An 11,437-nucleotide genomic window follows, 5' to 3' on the forward strand; every position below is an offset into this window, starting at 1 on the left:
CACATGTGCTCGTGGTTTGGCCCGGTTTTTGTGTTTTTCCACTGAGGCACTTTGGTATTTTTAGGCTGAAAGAGATGGAACTGTGCTGTGCTGGAAGGAACAGCTCTGTGCAGGCAGGAAAGGGAAAGACAGAGATTGGAGGAGGAGAATAAGCACTGACAAAACCCCACGGGTGCAGGAGGGGCCGCAAACCCAACCCGGAGGAAGCAAAGCACGCAGAGGTCCCCAGCAAGCCCTGAGTCCAGACCGTGCCACCTGCTCCAACTCTGATTTATTGAACATTACAAAATACTCTGCATATAGTTTCACATTAAAACAATATTCTTGCAAATAAGATACTAAGTCTGGAGTTGTTCGTGGTGCCCACAGCTACAGAAAAAACACTGACCCAGCTAGAGATTTAGTATGGCCCAATATCAGAAATCAAAACTGGAATAAGGCATACAAGAAATGCAAAACTATATAAAAACCTTTTAAAAACCTCATGCTCCAGTTGGCAGGGCAGGTACAGAGCAGAACGGCCTTGCTAGCAGTACCGGGTGCCGCCGCCTTGCCCGACCCATGCTGGGCTCATTCACCCAGTGCATCGAAGCATCCCGATGCCTGCAGACCCAGCACCCCAGGGAGCTGCAATGGGCAGCCATGTGCTTGCTGTTAGGTGTTAGCAGCCCAAATTGGAGCATCCCCACTCCAACTACACCGAGCTCTGAGCAGATCTTGGGGAACAAGATCCTGGGGTCCCTTTTGGGTGGCTGGGGGGCAGGTGCCGGGGCAGAGCTTTGCAGATGCACTCAGCTCTCACCCATCTGCTCTCACCATCTCCCCTGTTCCTGCTTTACCATTCAGCCCTGCTGCTCCCCTTGGTGCCTTCCCAGGTGACGAGCCCTGGGCAACTAGAGGGACTGGGATGCAGGCAGAATGAAGGGTGCCATGCAGGGCTGCTGTCTCCTAGTAAAGCCAGAAAACAGAATGCTGCAGCCATGGGGAGCACACCTGGGTGAGCAGTGTGGGGCTGGCACAGCCAAACGAGTGCCAGAAGTGTCCCTGTGCGTATGCAGCCTGGCTCCCGGTGGAGCCAAACCTCAGTCCTGAGAAGGTCATGGCTTTGCTTCTGCAGTGCCTCCAGAACCCAGGGGACGGAGCTGCCGTGGAAGGGGGCTGATCTCTGCTCTCCCAACGCGCTCTGAGCAACCCAGTTCCTGGAAGCCAGAGGCTGGGTGGGGATGGGCTGTTGTGCAGCAGCCTCCTGAAGAGGCTGGAGGGTCAGCTGGAGGAGCCCATCAGCCAGAACCCCAAACCTCATGCTGGCACAGCCACAGTGGCATCAAGACCACCTCTGGGAGGAACACCTCTGGCCTCCCAGTGCTGCGATACAGGAGACAAAGACCAAAGAACAAGAGAGCCAGATGTGGGGTCTGTGCCCCCTGGGTGGATGGGACTGGTGCCTGCTCTCGCAGCATCATGCCCATCTGTCTACCAGCCTCGCATCAGCATGAGCAAAGCCCCAAAGCTCTCCGGCTGCTCCTGGAGTTGGAGGAGACACGCAGAAGCTTCACGAAGTACAACGATGGAGCAGCTGGTGGGTGGCAGCCTGCCCCACACGCCGTGTGTTTCAGATGTGGCTGGCTCTGCTGAACGCGAGCCGCCGGTGCTCAGCCGGGGGCAGCCCCCTGCCCTGCTCCTCTGTGCCCATCAGGGGCTGCAGCTCCTGCTGCTCCACACCCTCGGGGCTGCTGTCGCTCTTCGACCTGCTGCTCTTGGATATATGGCTGGGGAACTGGAAACGTGAGACCTGCTCCGGCGTCGCCTGGCTTGCTGACTGCGGCTGCTTCTCCAGCATGGGGCGGGCAAACCTCCTGTGCTGTGTTCCTGTCTCGATGCCTGGAGGAGAGGCGATGCTCTCCAGGGAGGAGATGCTTTGGTTCCATGCTTTCTGCATATCCACCGGCACGATTTTGGTGGTCTCCGAGGAGACGTAAACAGCCAGGTCAGCCTGGTCTCCTTTCCATGGCAGCTCCTTCTCTGCCAAGGTGGGTGATGGCGGGATGATGCAGGGGCTGGGGCAGACGTCCAAGCTGCCTGGGGGCGCAGAAGGAAGGACAGAGGGGGATACTGTGTGGCTCCTGCTCTTTCAAACCCTGGTACCGATGGGTACCCTTCTGATCTGGCCCATTTTGGAGGCTCTGCTGTGCCTCCATGGCCACAGAGAAGAGCAGCTCTCCCATTCATTCTCCATTCACTTTGCTCTTGCCCAGCCCAGGCCAACCTTGCTCCACAGGCAGAATAAGAACTGACATGCCTACCTGTGGTTGTCCTTCCCTGCAGGACCTCATCGGTGGCACGAGCGATGAACACGATCCCTTCATCATCCTCTCTCTCTGTCTCTGAGCTATCGCTCTCCTCCTCATCAGAGCTGACCGTCACCAGCACGGGAGCTGCAGCCACACAGGGGGTGTATGGAGGATGGTTACCCTAAGAGCTGCCCCCCTGCACCCATGGGAGAAGGATCTGGTGCCAGCATAACCCAAGCACGGACAGCATGCTGCTGCCATCCCACCCCAACGAGTCCCCTTGCAGGTTCTGAGAACCAATCCTGCGCCCTCCTTACCCGCCTCCTGCCAGGGGACGTTTCTGTGCGTCCTCCCATTGGGTGCATCGCTGGGCAGAGAGATGTTTTTCTGTAGGGGGAGAGGGATCTGAAAGGGACCCGACCCCGTCCCTAGGCTCTGCAGATGCCAAAGCCCTGCAGCACACCACGGACCCCGCAGGACCTCACTGCCCCACATCTAGTAGGGGAGCAGGAATTTGGGGATCGCTTGCCTTTTTCCTGCCCTTTTCCTTCAGCCTGGCTTTGCTCTTAGAGGAGCAGACGTTGTGCTTGGTGGACTTGAACGTCTCCAGGCGCCTCTTCATGTTCTGCCGGAAGATTTCTTTATCTTGGCGTTCTTGTTTATCTGGAGAGATGAAGTGACGGCTGTAGCTGGCCTTGTACTGGCCGAGGGAGAGGCAAAGAGACACAGGGTGAGCAGCCAGCCCCGCGCAGCACCCTCCATCCCTGCTCCTGCTGCAGGCGGCAGCGCTCACCCGCCGCCGGGGCTTGTAGAGGCTCCCACGCAGCACGTGGTGCATGGCTGCATCCTCCTTGTCCCGCCGGCTCCGCACCGTGTCGATCACCTGCAGGTCCAGGCAGGCACCACTCCCGCTCTCCCTCCTGGGGAATTGGAGCATCCCAATGGATCTGGCTCATCCCGATGGATCATGCCCATCCCAATGGATCCGACCCATCCCAATGGGTCCAGCCCATCCCAGGGATGATGCAGCCAGGGAGTGCTGCCCAGAGGCCGGGGTGTAGAGCGATGCTTGTACTCACAGCAGGTTTGTAACCGACGACTCTGACATGGACGTGCGGCTGGGCATGGAGGGCAGCGCCAGCTTGGCAGCTGACAGCACGTGGCCACCCTGGGGGAGTGACAGAGACGGTCTGGAGGGGTTCCCACCACCTCATCCAGTGGGACCCAGCTCCCACCACACACCCCTACCTGGTCCACAAAGCTGATGGCATCGCGGATGTTCAGCTTGTAGTAGACATCCCAGATCTCATCCCGCAGCTTGTAGGCAGATTTCCTCATCAGGAGCTGGCTCAGGTACTTTTTGTCAAACTGCTCCCACCTGCAGCAAGATGGACACGTGGGTGGCTAAAGTCCCACAGGGGATGGATGGATGGATGGATGGATGGATGGATGGATGGATGGATGGATGGATGAATGGATGGATACAGTGGTCATTGGACGTTTTCCCATGCAAAGTCCAAAGTGCCCAAAGCATTGGGAGAGAAGGCTGTGCCTGGGAACACCCTGGCAGAGGACAATAGGAGGGGACAGGACATGCTGCCACGTTGTCCCCAAGCCAAGGGGAAACCGGAGACCCAGTGACGGGCGCAGGGCTGGAGCTGGTGCAGCTGCCCAGACAGAGCTTCTCTCCAGGAAGCAGGCTCTCTGCACGCTTTTCCTGTTGCAATTCTGCAGACAAACACTCAAAATTTTAACACTTCCTTCCTCAGTATCCAGTGTGTCTCTGTCTGGGGAGGCACAGTGACATCATGGCCACCACAGTCCTGCAACAGCTCCAGCATGGGCAATGCCACCTTGTGCCTTGAGTCACCTCTGCCCAACCTCTCGTTAGGACACTTCTGGAGCAGCGGTTTGCATTGGACCATGCAGATGGACAGACATACCCCTTCCTGGTCCTCCTGCCTTGCCTACAGCAGGACTGCCCACCTTGGGATGTCCCCATGGCTGCCATACCACCCCGTCCAGCTGAATGCCAGCAGACAAGACACTCACTTGTCCCGCCAGTAGTGGTAGCCATGGTGTCCCACGATGTCCTCCACTGCTGCCAGGATGTGGTCAAAGGCCTGGAGTGAAGGAGAAAAGGGTGAGAGTGCTGGAGAGTGACCCAGGCTAAGCATGCCTCATCCTGGACTGCAGGGAACACCTACATGCTCATGTAGCTCCTCATTCAGTGTGGGTTTGTGGTGGTCGCTGCGTTTCACCTTCAGCCACGTCACCAGTGGTTTGATGGTGAGGCCCTGGAATGGCAGGAGAGGGCATGGGAAAGATTGGGAGGGCAAGAGGGTGCGTGGATAGGGCTTAAGAGCAAAAGGAGCACAAAGTGACCAGGGCCATTGGTAGTGACAGCCACGTGCAATGTTCCCACTGTCCTTTGGGTCTGTGTGATGGCACTGTGGGGATCTGACACCTGGTACCTACGTCCCAGGTCGTGCTCCTCCAGACCCCAAGGCTGGCATCTGCCCACGGTGCCGCTCCCCAAGGGCAAAGTGCCCATTCTCACCTGCACGATGACAGTGAAGAACACCACCACGATGGTCGTTGCCACAAAGTAGTCCTTGGCTTTCACCTTTGCCTTGTCCAGCAGGATGACCAGGGCGAAGGCGACGGCTCCACGGAGGCCGCCGTATGACATGACCACCTGGTCAATCCTGTCCAGGGGGATGAGGCGGAAGTGGTTGAGGACGTAGGTCTGGAGGACAACACCTGGAGAAGAACGAGGACGAGAGTCTGGGATGCCACCGGAGCCCCATAGATGAGGCAAAGCCAAAGCCAGGAGCCGTTCTTGGAGGCTGCTGCTTTTTGGCAGGAAAATAGCTGGGACAGCAGGACAGACTGACCCACAGCTCTGAAGAGCAGGATGAAGAACAGGGTGCCCAGCACCAGCGCGGTGTCCCATGTCCACTTGGAAGTGTCCACAGCTGACATGCCCAGAAACATGAAGATGATGGTCTCTGAGCTGCTGGCCAGCGTCTTCATGGTGTACTTGACCGTGGTGCGGGATTTCTGGGAGATGTTGGCTTCCACGTACTTCTTGCAGCAGATCCCACAGAAGGTGACTCTGCAGAGGGGCAGAAGGAGCTGGCATGACCCCTATGGTGAGCACCCCTCATTTCCTGGGGCTCCCCAGTACTCACGCCAGGATGGCGGAGAGCGAGACCATCTCAGCAGCCAGGTAGGCAACATAGGCCAGAAGGAAGACAAAGAGCGGCTCGATGATGCGCACACGTTTGGTGAACCGTGTGATGAGGGCCAGAAGGAAGGCGAAGAGCAGCCCCACGGCCGTGCCCCCCAGACTCACCAGAAAGAAGGAAGCTGAGGGGAAGAGGTTGGGTTGCACCTTTGGTGAGACCCCTTGCCAAGCCCCGTGCTCCCACCTGACTCCCCACCAAAGCATCCAGTGATGATGGCTGAGATGGGCTTAGTGATTGCCCACAGCATGACAGCACCCATGCTCCTCCCCTGTTCTCTATGCTACAGGAAGAGCTGGCACGGCACATACTCACCTACCCCCTTCACGTAGTCCGTGGCATGGATGTGTGCTGGGCCAAGCTCCACAAAAGAGTTGAAGACCTTGTACAGCACCTGCAGGCAACATAAGTCCTTTGGAAATGGCAGAGAAACTCCCTACCATGGGAGGGGCAGCACAGGTGGGCAGGATGGACCCAAGCATTCCCCTGAGGCCAGCACAGTGGAAGGACCCAGTGGCACGGGGTTGCCCCCAGACTGGGGAGGTCACCTGCACCCTCTGCCCAATCTGGGGGATTCCAGTGCCTGGCCCATATTGGGCTCCGTTTTTATAGGATCACAGACTGATTTGGGTCGGAAGGGACTCTTATGGGTCATCCAGCCCAGTCCCATAGCATGGGCAGGACACAGAATCAGTAGAATTATTCAGGTTGGAAAAGATTACCAAGATAACGAAGTCCAACTCCAGCTCACCCCCACCATGCCCACTGCCCATCTCCACGGTTCTTGACCACCTCCAGGGATGGGGACTCCCCCACCTTCCAGGGCAGCCTGTTCCAATGCCTCACCACTCCTGAGAATAATTTTTTTCCTAATATCCACTCTGAACCTCCCCTAGTGCATCTTAAGGCCATTACCTCTCATCCATCTTTCACTACATAAAGTTGCCCAAAGCCACGTCACCCTGATGCTGAACACTTCCAGGGATGGGGCACCCAAAGCTTCTCCAGACAACCTGCTGCAGTGCCTACCACCCTCGTTGTCATTAGGACTGCAGGGCCCCCCTGGCTCCAACTCACCACAGTGACAGCATCATTCAGGAGGGACTCGCCAAACACAATGATGAAGAGGGTCTCGTTTACATGGACCTCTTCAAAAACTGCCAACACTGCCACAGGGTCCACAGCCGAGATGAGGCTGCCGAAGAGCAGGAAATCCATCAGCCCAGCTTCCACGCCTGGATCTGCTGGGACAGAAGGATAGAGGTGAGGAGGGTCATTCTCCCCACGTGAGGGACTGTGAAGGTGAAACAAGCCATCAGACCTCTGAGGTCTCCCTAAGGTGATGTGGGGTTTGGCACATGAGGGAAGAAGTGCTTGGACCAGGCACCAAGAGGTTCCTCCGGGCTCAGAGGAGCTCAAAAGAAGGCCCAGGCCAAGCAGGGCCAGCAGCTCCAGCCGAGGACAGGGAACACGGCAGCGAGCCAGCAGAGCTAGCCAAGGTCGGCGACAAAAATAGCAAAGCCATGAGTCAGCCCAATGCTAAGAAGGTCCCCTTTGTCCTCCACACTTGCTGGTCCTGCCAGAACATCATTCCCAGCTCCTGAAAGCTATGGGATCCACGCCAGGGCTGTAAATCTGGGAGCCTTTTGCATCTTCCCACCCCTTTTGGTGACGTGGGCTCCCCCAGCACCCACCCATCAGCCCTGCCTGGTGCAGGCCCCAGAGCGCCGTGCCGGTGGTGAAGGAGTTCCAGAGCGTGCCCACAACCGCGTAGGTGAGGATGGCACCGATGTTGTCGAAGAACAAGCGGCTGGGCATGAAGTAGCCCGAGTCCAGGACGATGGGGGGCAGGAGGAACAGGAAGAACATGTTGGGCTCCAGCTGGTATTTGGGTTTCTTGGCCACGGCCAACACAATGCCGCCCAGGCCCAGCCCCAGCAGGATGAGGAGGCAGCTCTCCGGCACGACGGAGGTCACCTTCCTGGACAGGTGGAACACTGAAGGAAGGAAGAATGTGAGCATCAGCCAGATGGGCATGGGGACAGAGCACTGAGCATCAGCCGCATGGGCACAGGGACAGAGCACCCTGGGTCCACCGAGTGCATGTGAGTACAAGACCTCCCAGTTAGTTGCTCACTTGGCTGCCCTGCTACCACCACGAAGCCCAGTCCCTAAAGCTCTAAATGGGGTGCTTGTGCCAATCAGCCCACCAGGAGGAAGGCTGTGCTGTGGTCTGACATCAACCTTAGGACATTGGGCTCCTTCCCTCCCCACGAACTCCATGGATGGACCGCAGCTCTACCCAGCCCAGGGTCTTTTCACCAATGGTGTAAACCTTGAGAGAAGCTCAGGAACTGGCTTCCATGTCTCTACTGCATGTGCCTGTCTGCTCTGAGCCTGTCCCAGATCAGGATCTCAGGTCCTCCACCTCCCAAATCACTGCCATATAAGCCAAGCAGTTGGGCATTTTGCTTTTTTAGTGCAGTGCTGGCAGGCAGTGCTGGCTGCTGTTCAAGTGAGGCATCCTGCTCACAGGAACACAGCATACCCCACACAGGGATGGAGACGCTCAGCCCTGGTGATGGGTGACCTTGTTTGCAGCTGTCTGAGCATGCAGGTGGAGCAGCATGCAAACACTGCAGCACGACGAGCGCGTCGGCCAGAGTGCTGGCTGACCTACCTGCATGCAAACAGAAAGTATGCGAGAGCTGCAGATGAAGGGATCCTTGCAATAATCAGCTTATTCCAGCAAGCCATGAAAGAGGATGTATTTAATGGAGCAAGCTGATCACACCCTCATATTCATATATTAGCCCTGTGGCAAGGAGCCTGATGGCACAAGGCCACGTCACGCCAGCCAGCAGTGGGGTCATGCTCCTCGTGGCAGCCTTGTCCCCATGTAAACCCAAATCATTGCAGCCTCTTGGCAAAATCAGCAGGGCAACCCACGGATTCCTTTGTATTTCTCCCTCCTCCCACCACTGAGGTCTTGCAGTCATCACTGGTGACACCCCAGGGTTGTGGCACAACTTGGCCATCAGGTGAAGGCATCGTAGGGTCATTAAGGTTGGAAAAGAGCTCTCAGATCCCCAACCTCAGCCCACCCCCACCGTGCCCACGTCCCTCAGTGCCACATCCCCACAGCTCTGGGGCACCTCCAGGGACAGTCACTCTCCCACCTCCCTGGGAGCTGTGCCACCGCCTCACTGCTCTTTGGGAGAATAAATTATTCTGAACATCCGACCTGAACCTCCCCTGGTGCAACTTGAAGCCGTTACCAGGAACCAGCAGGCACCTTGTCTCAAGTAAAGGGACATCACAGTTTCCAGACCATCATAAATCTCAGTCCTGAATGTTCTGGGTGAGAGAAGCCTGTTGCTTGTGCCAATCAACCCGCCAGAAGGAAGGCTGCACTGATCAAAGAAGTTCACAGCATCGATGGGAGAAGCCCTGCATGCACACAGCCAGGGCACGGGAACACTGCTGGCTTTGTTGCTCTGCACATTGCCGCCCTCACAGCAAATCCCAGCACATGAGCTGCTCTGCAGCAGGGACGGGTGGCAAGAGCTCTAATTTTACACCCGCTAGGCAAGAATTTCAGCATTAACGTTCCCACAGCAACAGTAACTCAGCCACATGTGAATTAACTTCAGAGGCATCATCCCCGCTCCAGACATCCCCAGCATGGGATGTGCCATCGGGGGGGACTCGAGGACAAACCCTGCTCCCCCCCCACTGGGCTTAGGGTCAATCATGGAGTCATTAAGGTTGAAAAAGAAAGCTAAGATCGTCAAGTCCAACCACTGACCCATTGGCACCATGCCACTAATTGTGCCCCAGCAGGCTTGGAGACACCAAAACCAATTGGTGCTGGGAGCAGTGGGGTTGGGGTTGGATGCAAAGGGAGAAGGTCAGGACCCACAGTCCCTTCCCTGCAGCCCTTTGTGTGGGTGAGAGGTGGCTGTGGGGCAATGCTCATCACTTCTCCTTTCCCTCGTCCCCGCAGGAAACAGAGCAGGAAAGGCAGCAGAGCCTGGATGATGCCTCGCTGTGCAGGAAGCCAACACTCAGCCCGGTTTTCTCCGCCTCAGGCATTTGCCTGCTGCTTGCTCGGGGCACCCCGGCATCGTGATGGTTTCCAAGAACAAGAGCCTACAGTTTCACTTCCCCATCACACAGCGCTGAAGACGCTTCCGCCCCTGCAGTCACAGGGCTGAGAGCTGGCAGCAGCTCTTCTGCACCAGCCCGCGCCCAGCACCCAGCACCCAGCATGGCCACCCCACCCTTGGGGACCCTCTGACCCCGTCCCCATCTCCTCCCGTGCCCCTGGGCACAGCAGTGCCAGGGCTAGAAGCAGGGGTAGGATGCATCCCCAGGCCATGGGATACTGCTGTCACATCACTGCCAGCAAGCACCAAGCTGTGCCCACCCAGGTGGCTCACGGTGGCTTCTCTCACCCCACAACCAAACGTGGGGTGGGAAAGGGAACGCACCAAGGGAAACCCAAATAGACGAGCTGCCCGAGAATGAGGCATGGAGCCAGAGCTCCTGTCTCTGTGCTGCACTCGGCAGCTGGAGGTGGTGGCACAGCTGCAGGCGGAGGGCTCGATGTCTCAGCTCATGATTTATTCCTTGCAGAGGTTTAGCTGTGAGAAGGCCGAGGGAGGATGGAGCGCGAGGTGCACAGCCGTGGGCTGGGTGATGCTGGAGCAGGAGGAGGGCGGCTGACAGTGACAGCAACACCCTGCCCTGGGTGTTAATGCATCCCCGCTCCCCCAGCAGCACTTCGAGGAGGACACCCGCTTCAAGGTCACTGTCACACCTCCTGGGTGCCCGCTTCGTGCCACGTGGCTCCGGTGTGACCCACCAGCGATGACCACCCAGCACCGCTCCCAACCGTGACAGCAGCTCACCCCACGGGCTGTCCCCTGTGTGCCCACCCTGGGGGGCCACCGATGTGCCTCCTGGGTGTCACCAGCCAGGCTCTGCTCCATCACCGCTCATCACGCCCCCGTGGCAAAGAATGGTGACCCTCCGGGGGCCACCGAGCGCCGTGCTGTCACCTCCGGGGTGACGCGGGACCGCCCTTCAGCCCGGTGTCAGCCCACCCCCCAGCTGTCACCGCTGCCCATCCCGGGGCCGCGTCACCCGCGGAGCCCCCCGTCCCGGCGGCACTCACCGATCTTGGCCAGGCTGGCCACCAGGATCCAGGCGGCCACCAGGCATGGCACCTGCACCTCCTGCCACTGCCACCGGAGCAGCTCGGCTCCCGCCGGAGGGACGGCGGCGGGGCCGGGGGAGGCCGGGGTGCCGCTGCCCGGGGGATGCATGGCCCCGCACCTCCGTCGCTCCGCAGCTCCGCCGGCCCCGCCGCGACGTCACCGACAACGGCGGGGGCAGAGCCCGGCCCGCCCCGCAGCGCCCGCCCCGCCCCGGAGCTGCTCCATCCGCCCCGGTCCCCGGCGCTGCACAGGTCCCAGCGATGCTCAGGTGTCACCACCACCTGCCCCGGTGCCGCCCCCCGCAGCCGCCGCGGTCCCCAGTGCTGCCCGATGCCACCCCCACCTGCCCCGCTACCATCCCCGCCCACCCCGGTCTCCAGTCACCTTTATTGCGCCAGTCCCCCACACTGCCCCAGTGTCACCTCATCTGCCTTAGAACCCAATGCTGCGGTGTCACCTCAGCAGTCCCACCCGCCCTGGTCCCCAGCATCACCCCGATGCCACCTCCTGGTCGCCAGCACTGCCCCGCTCACCCCAAGCAGCACCTCCATGCCACCTCACCCCAGCTCTGGTCCCTCTGTACGTGCCCCAAAGCCTCCCACCCCTCAGTGGTCTCCTTGCACCTGCCTTGATCCCCCCCCCCTTCACCACCCTGATGTCCCCTTCATCTCCCTTG

The 11,437-nt window shown here is 58.9% G+C and overlaps 1 protein-coding gene across 3 annotated transcripts; it reads right to left on the bottom strand.

The window, feature by feature from the left end:
- Positions 1-252: 252 nt before the first annotated feature.
- Positions 253-10,869, bottom strand: SLC9A5 (solute carrier family 9 member A5). 3 transcript variants are annotated; one of them, XM_042886144.1, is made up of 16 exons: positions 10,719-10,869; positions 7,234-7,536; positions 6,617-6,780; positions 5,855-5,933; positions 5,486-5,663; positions 5,189-5,409; positions 4,852-5,054; positions 4,499-4,588; positions 4,344-4,414; positions 3,540-3,669; positions 3,371-3,459; positions 3,085-3,211; positions 2,821-2,991; positions 2,609-2,678; positions 2,304-2,435; positions 253-2,079 (listed from the first exon to the last, which is right to left on the bottom strand). In XM_042886144.1, the coding sequence occupies exons 1-16, from the start codon at positions 10,867-10,869 to the stop codon at positions 1,613-1,615; spliced, it is 2,646 nt and encodes an 881-aa protein (XP_042742078.1). In that variant the 3' UTR covers positions 253-1,612. The 3 variants fall into 3 exon arrangements, with proteins under 3 accessions (XP_042742078.1, XP_042742079.1, XP_042742080.1); XM_042886145.1 differs by lacking the exon at positions 10,719-10,869 and having other exon boundaries at positions 6,617-6,783; positions 7,234-8,591; XM_042886146.1 differs by lacking the exon at positions 10,719-10,869 and having other exon boundaries at positions 1,893-2,079; positions 2,300-2,435; positions 6,617-6,783; positions 7,234-8,591.
- Between the last annotated feature and the right edge of the window lie 568 nt (positions 10,870-11,437).

Source organism: Lagopus leucura, unplaced genomic scaffold (genome assembly GCF_019238085.1).
Source record: "Lagopus leucura isolate 7727_CA_CO unplaced genomic scaffold, USGS_WTPT01 Super-Scaffold_100054, whole genome shotgun sequence".
NCBI classification, from domain to species: Eukaryota; Metazoa; Chordata; class Aves; order Galliformes; family Phasianidae; genus Lagopus; species Lagopus leucura.

What these genes read in the sequence shown, in the direction of transcription:
- SLC9A5 (XM_042886144.1), bottom strand. Translation starts at nt 10,869, where the DNA reads ATGCATCCCCCGGGCAGCGGCACCCCGGCCTCCCCCGGCCCCGCCGCC. An exon ending in TCTTCACTGTCATCGTGCAG is followed by an intron (nt 4,589 to 4,851) that starts GTGAGAATGGGC and finishes CTGCCATTCCAG; the next exon opens with GGCCTCACCATCAAACCACT. An exon ending in TCGTCGGTTACAAACCTGCT is followed by an intron (nt 3,212 to 3,370) that starts GTGAGTACAAGC and finishes CCAATTCCCCAG; the next exon opens with GAGGGAGAGCGGGAGTGGTG.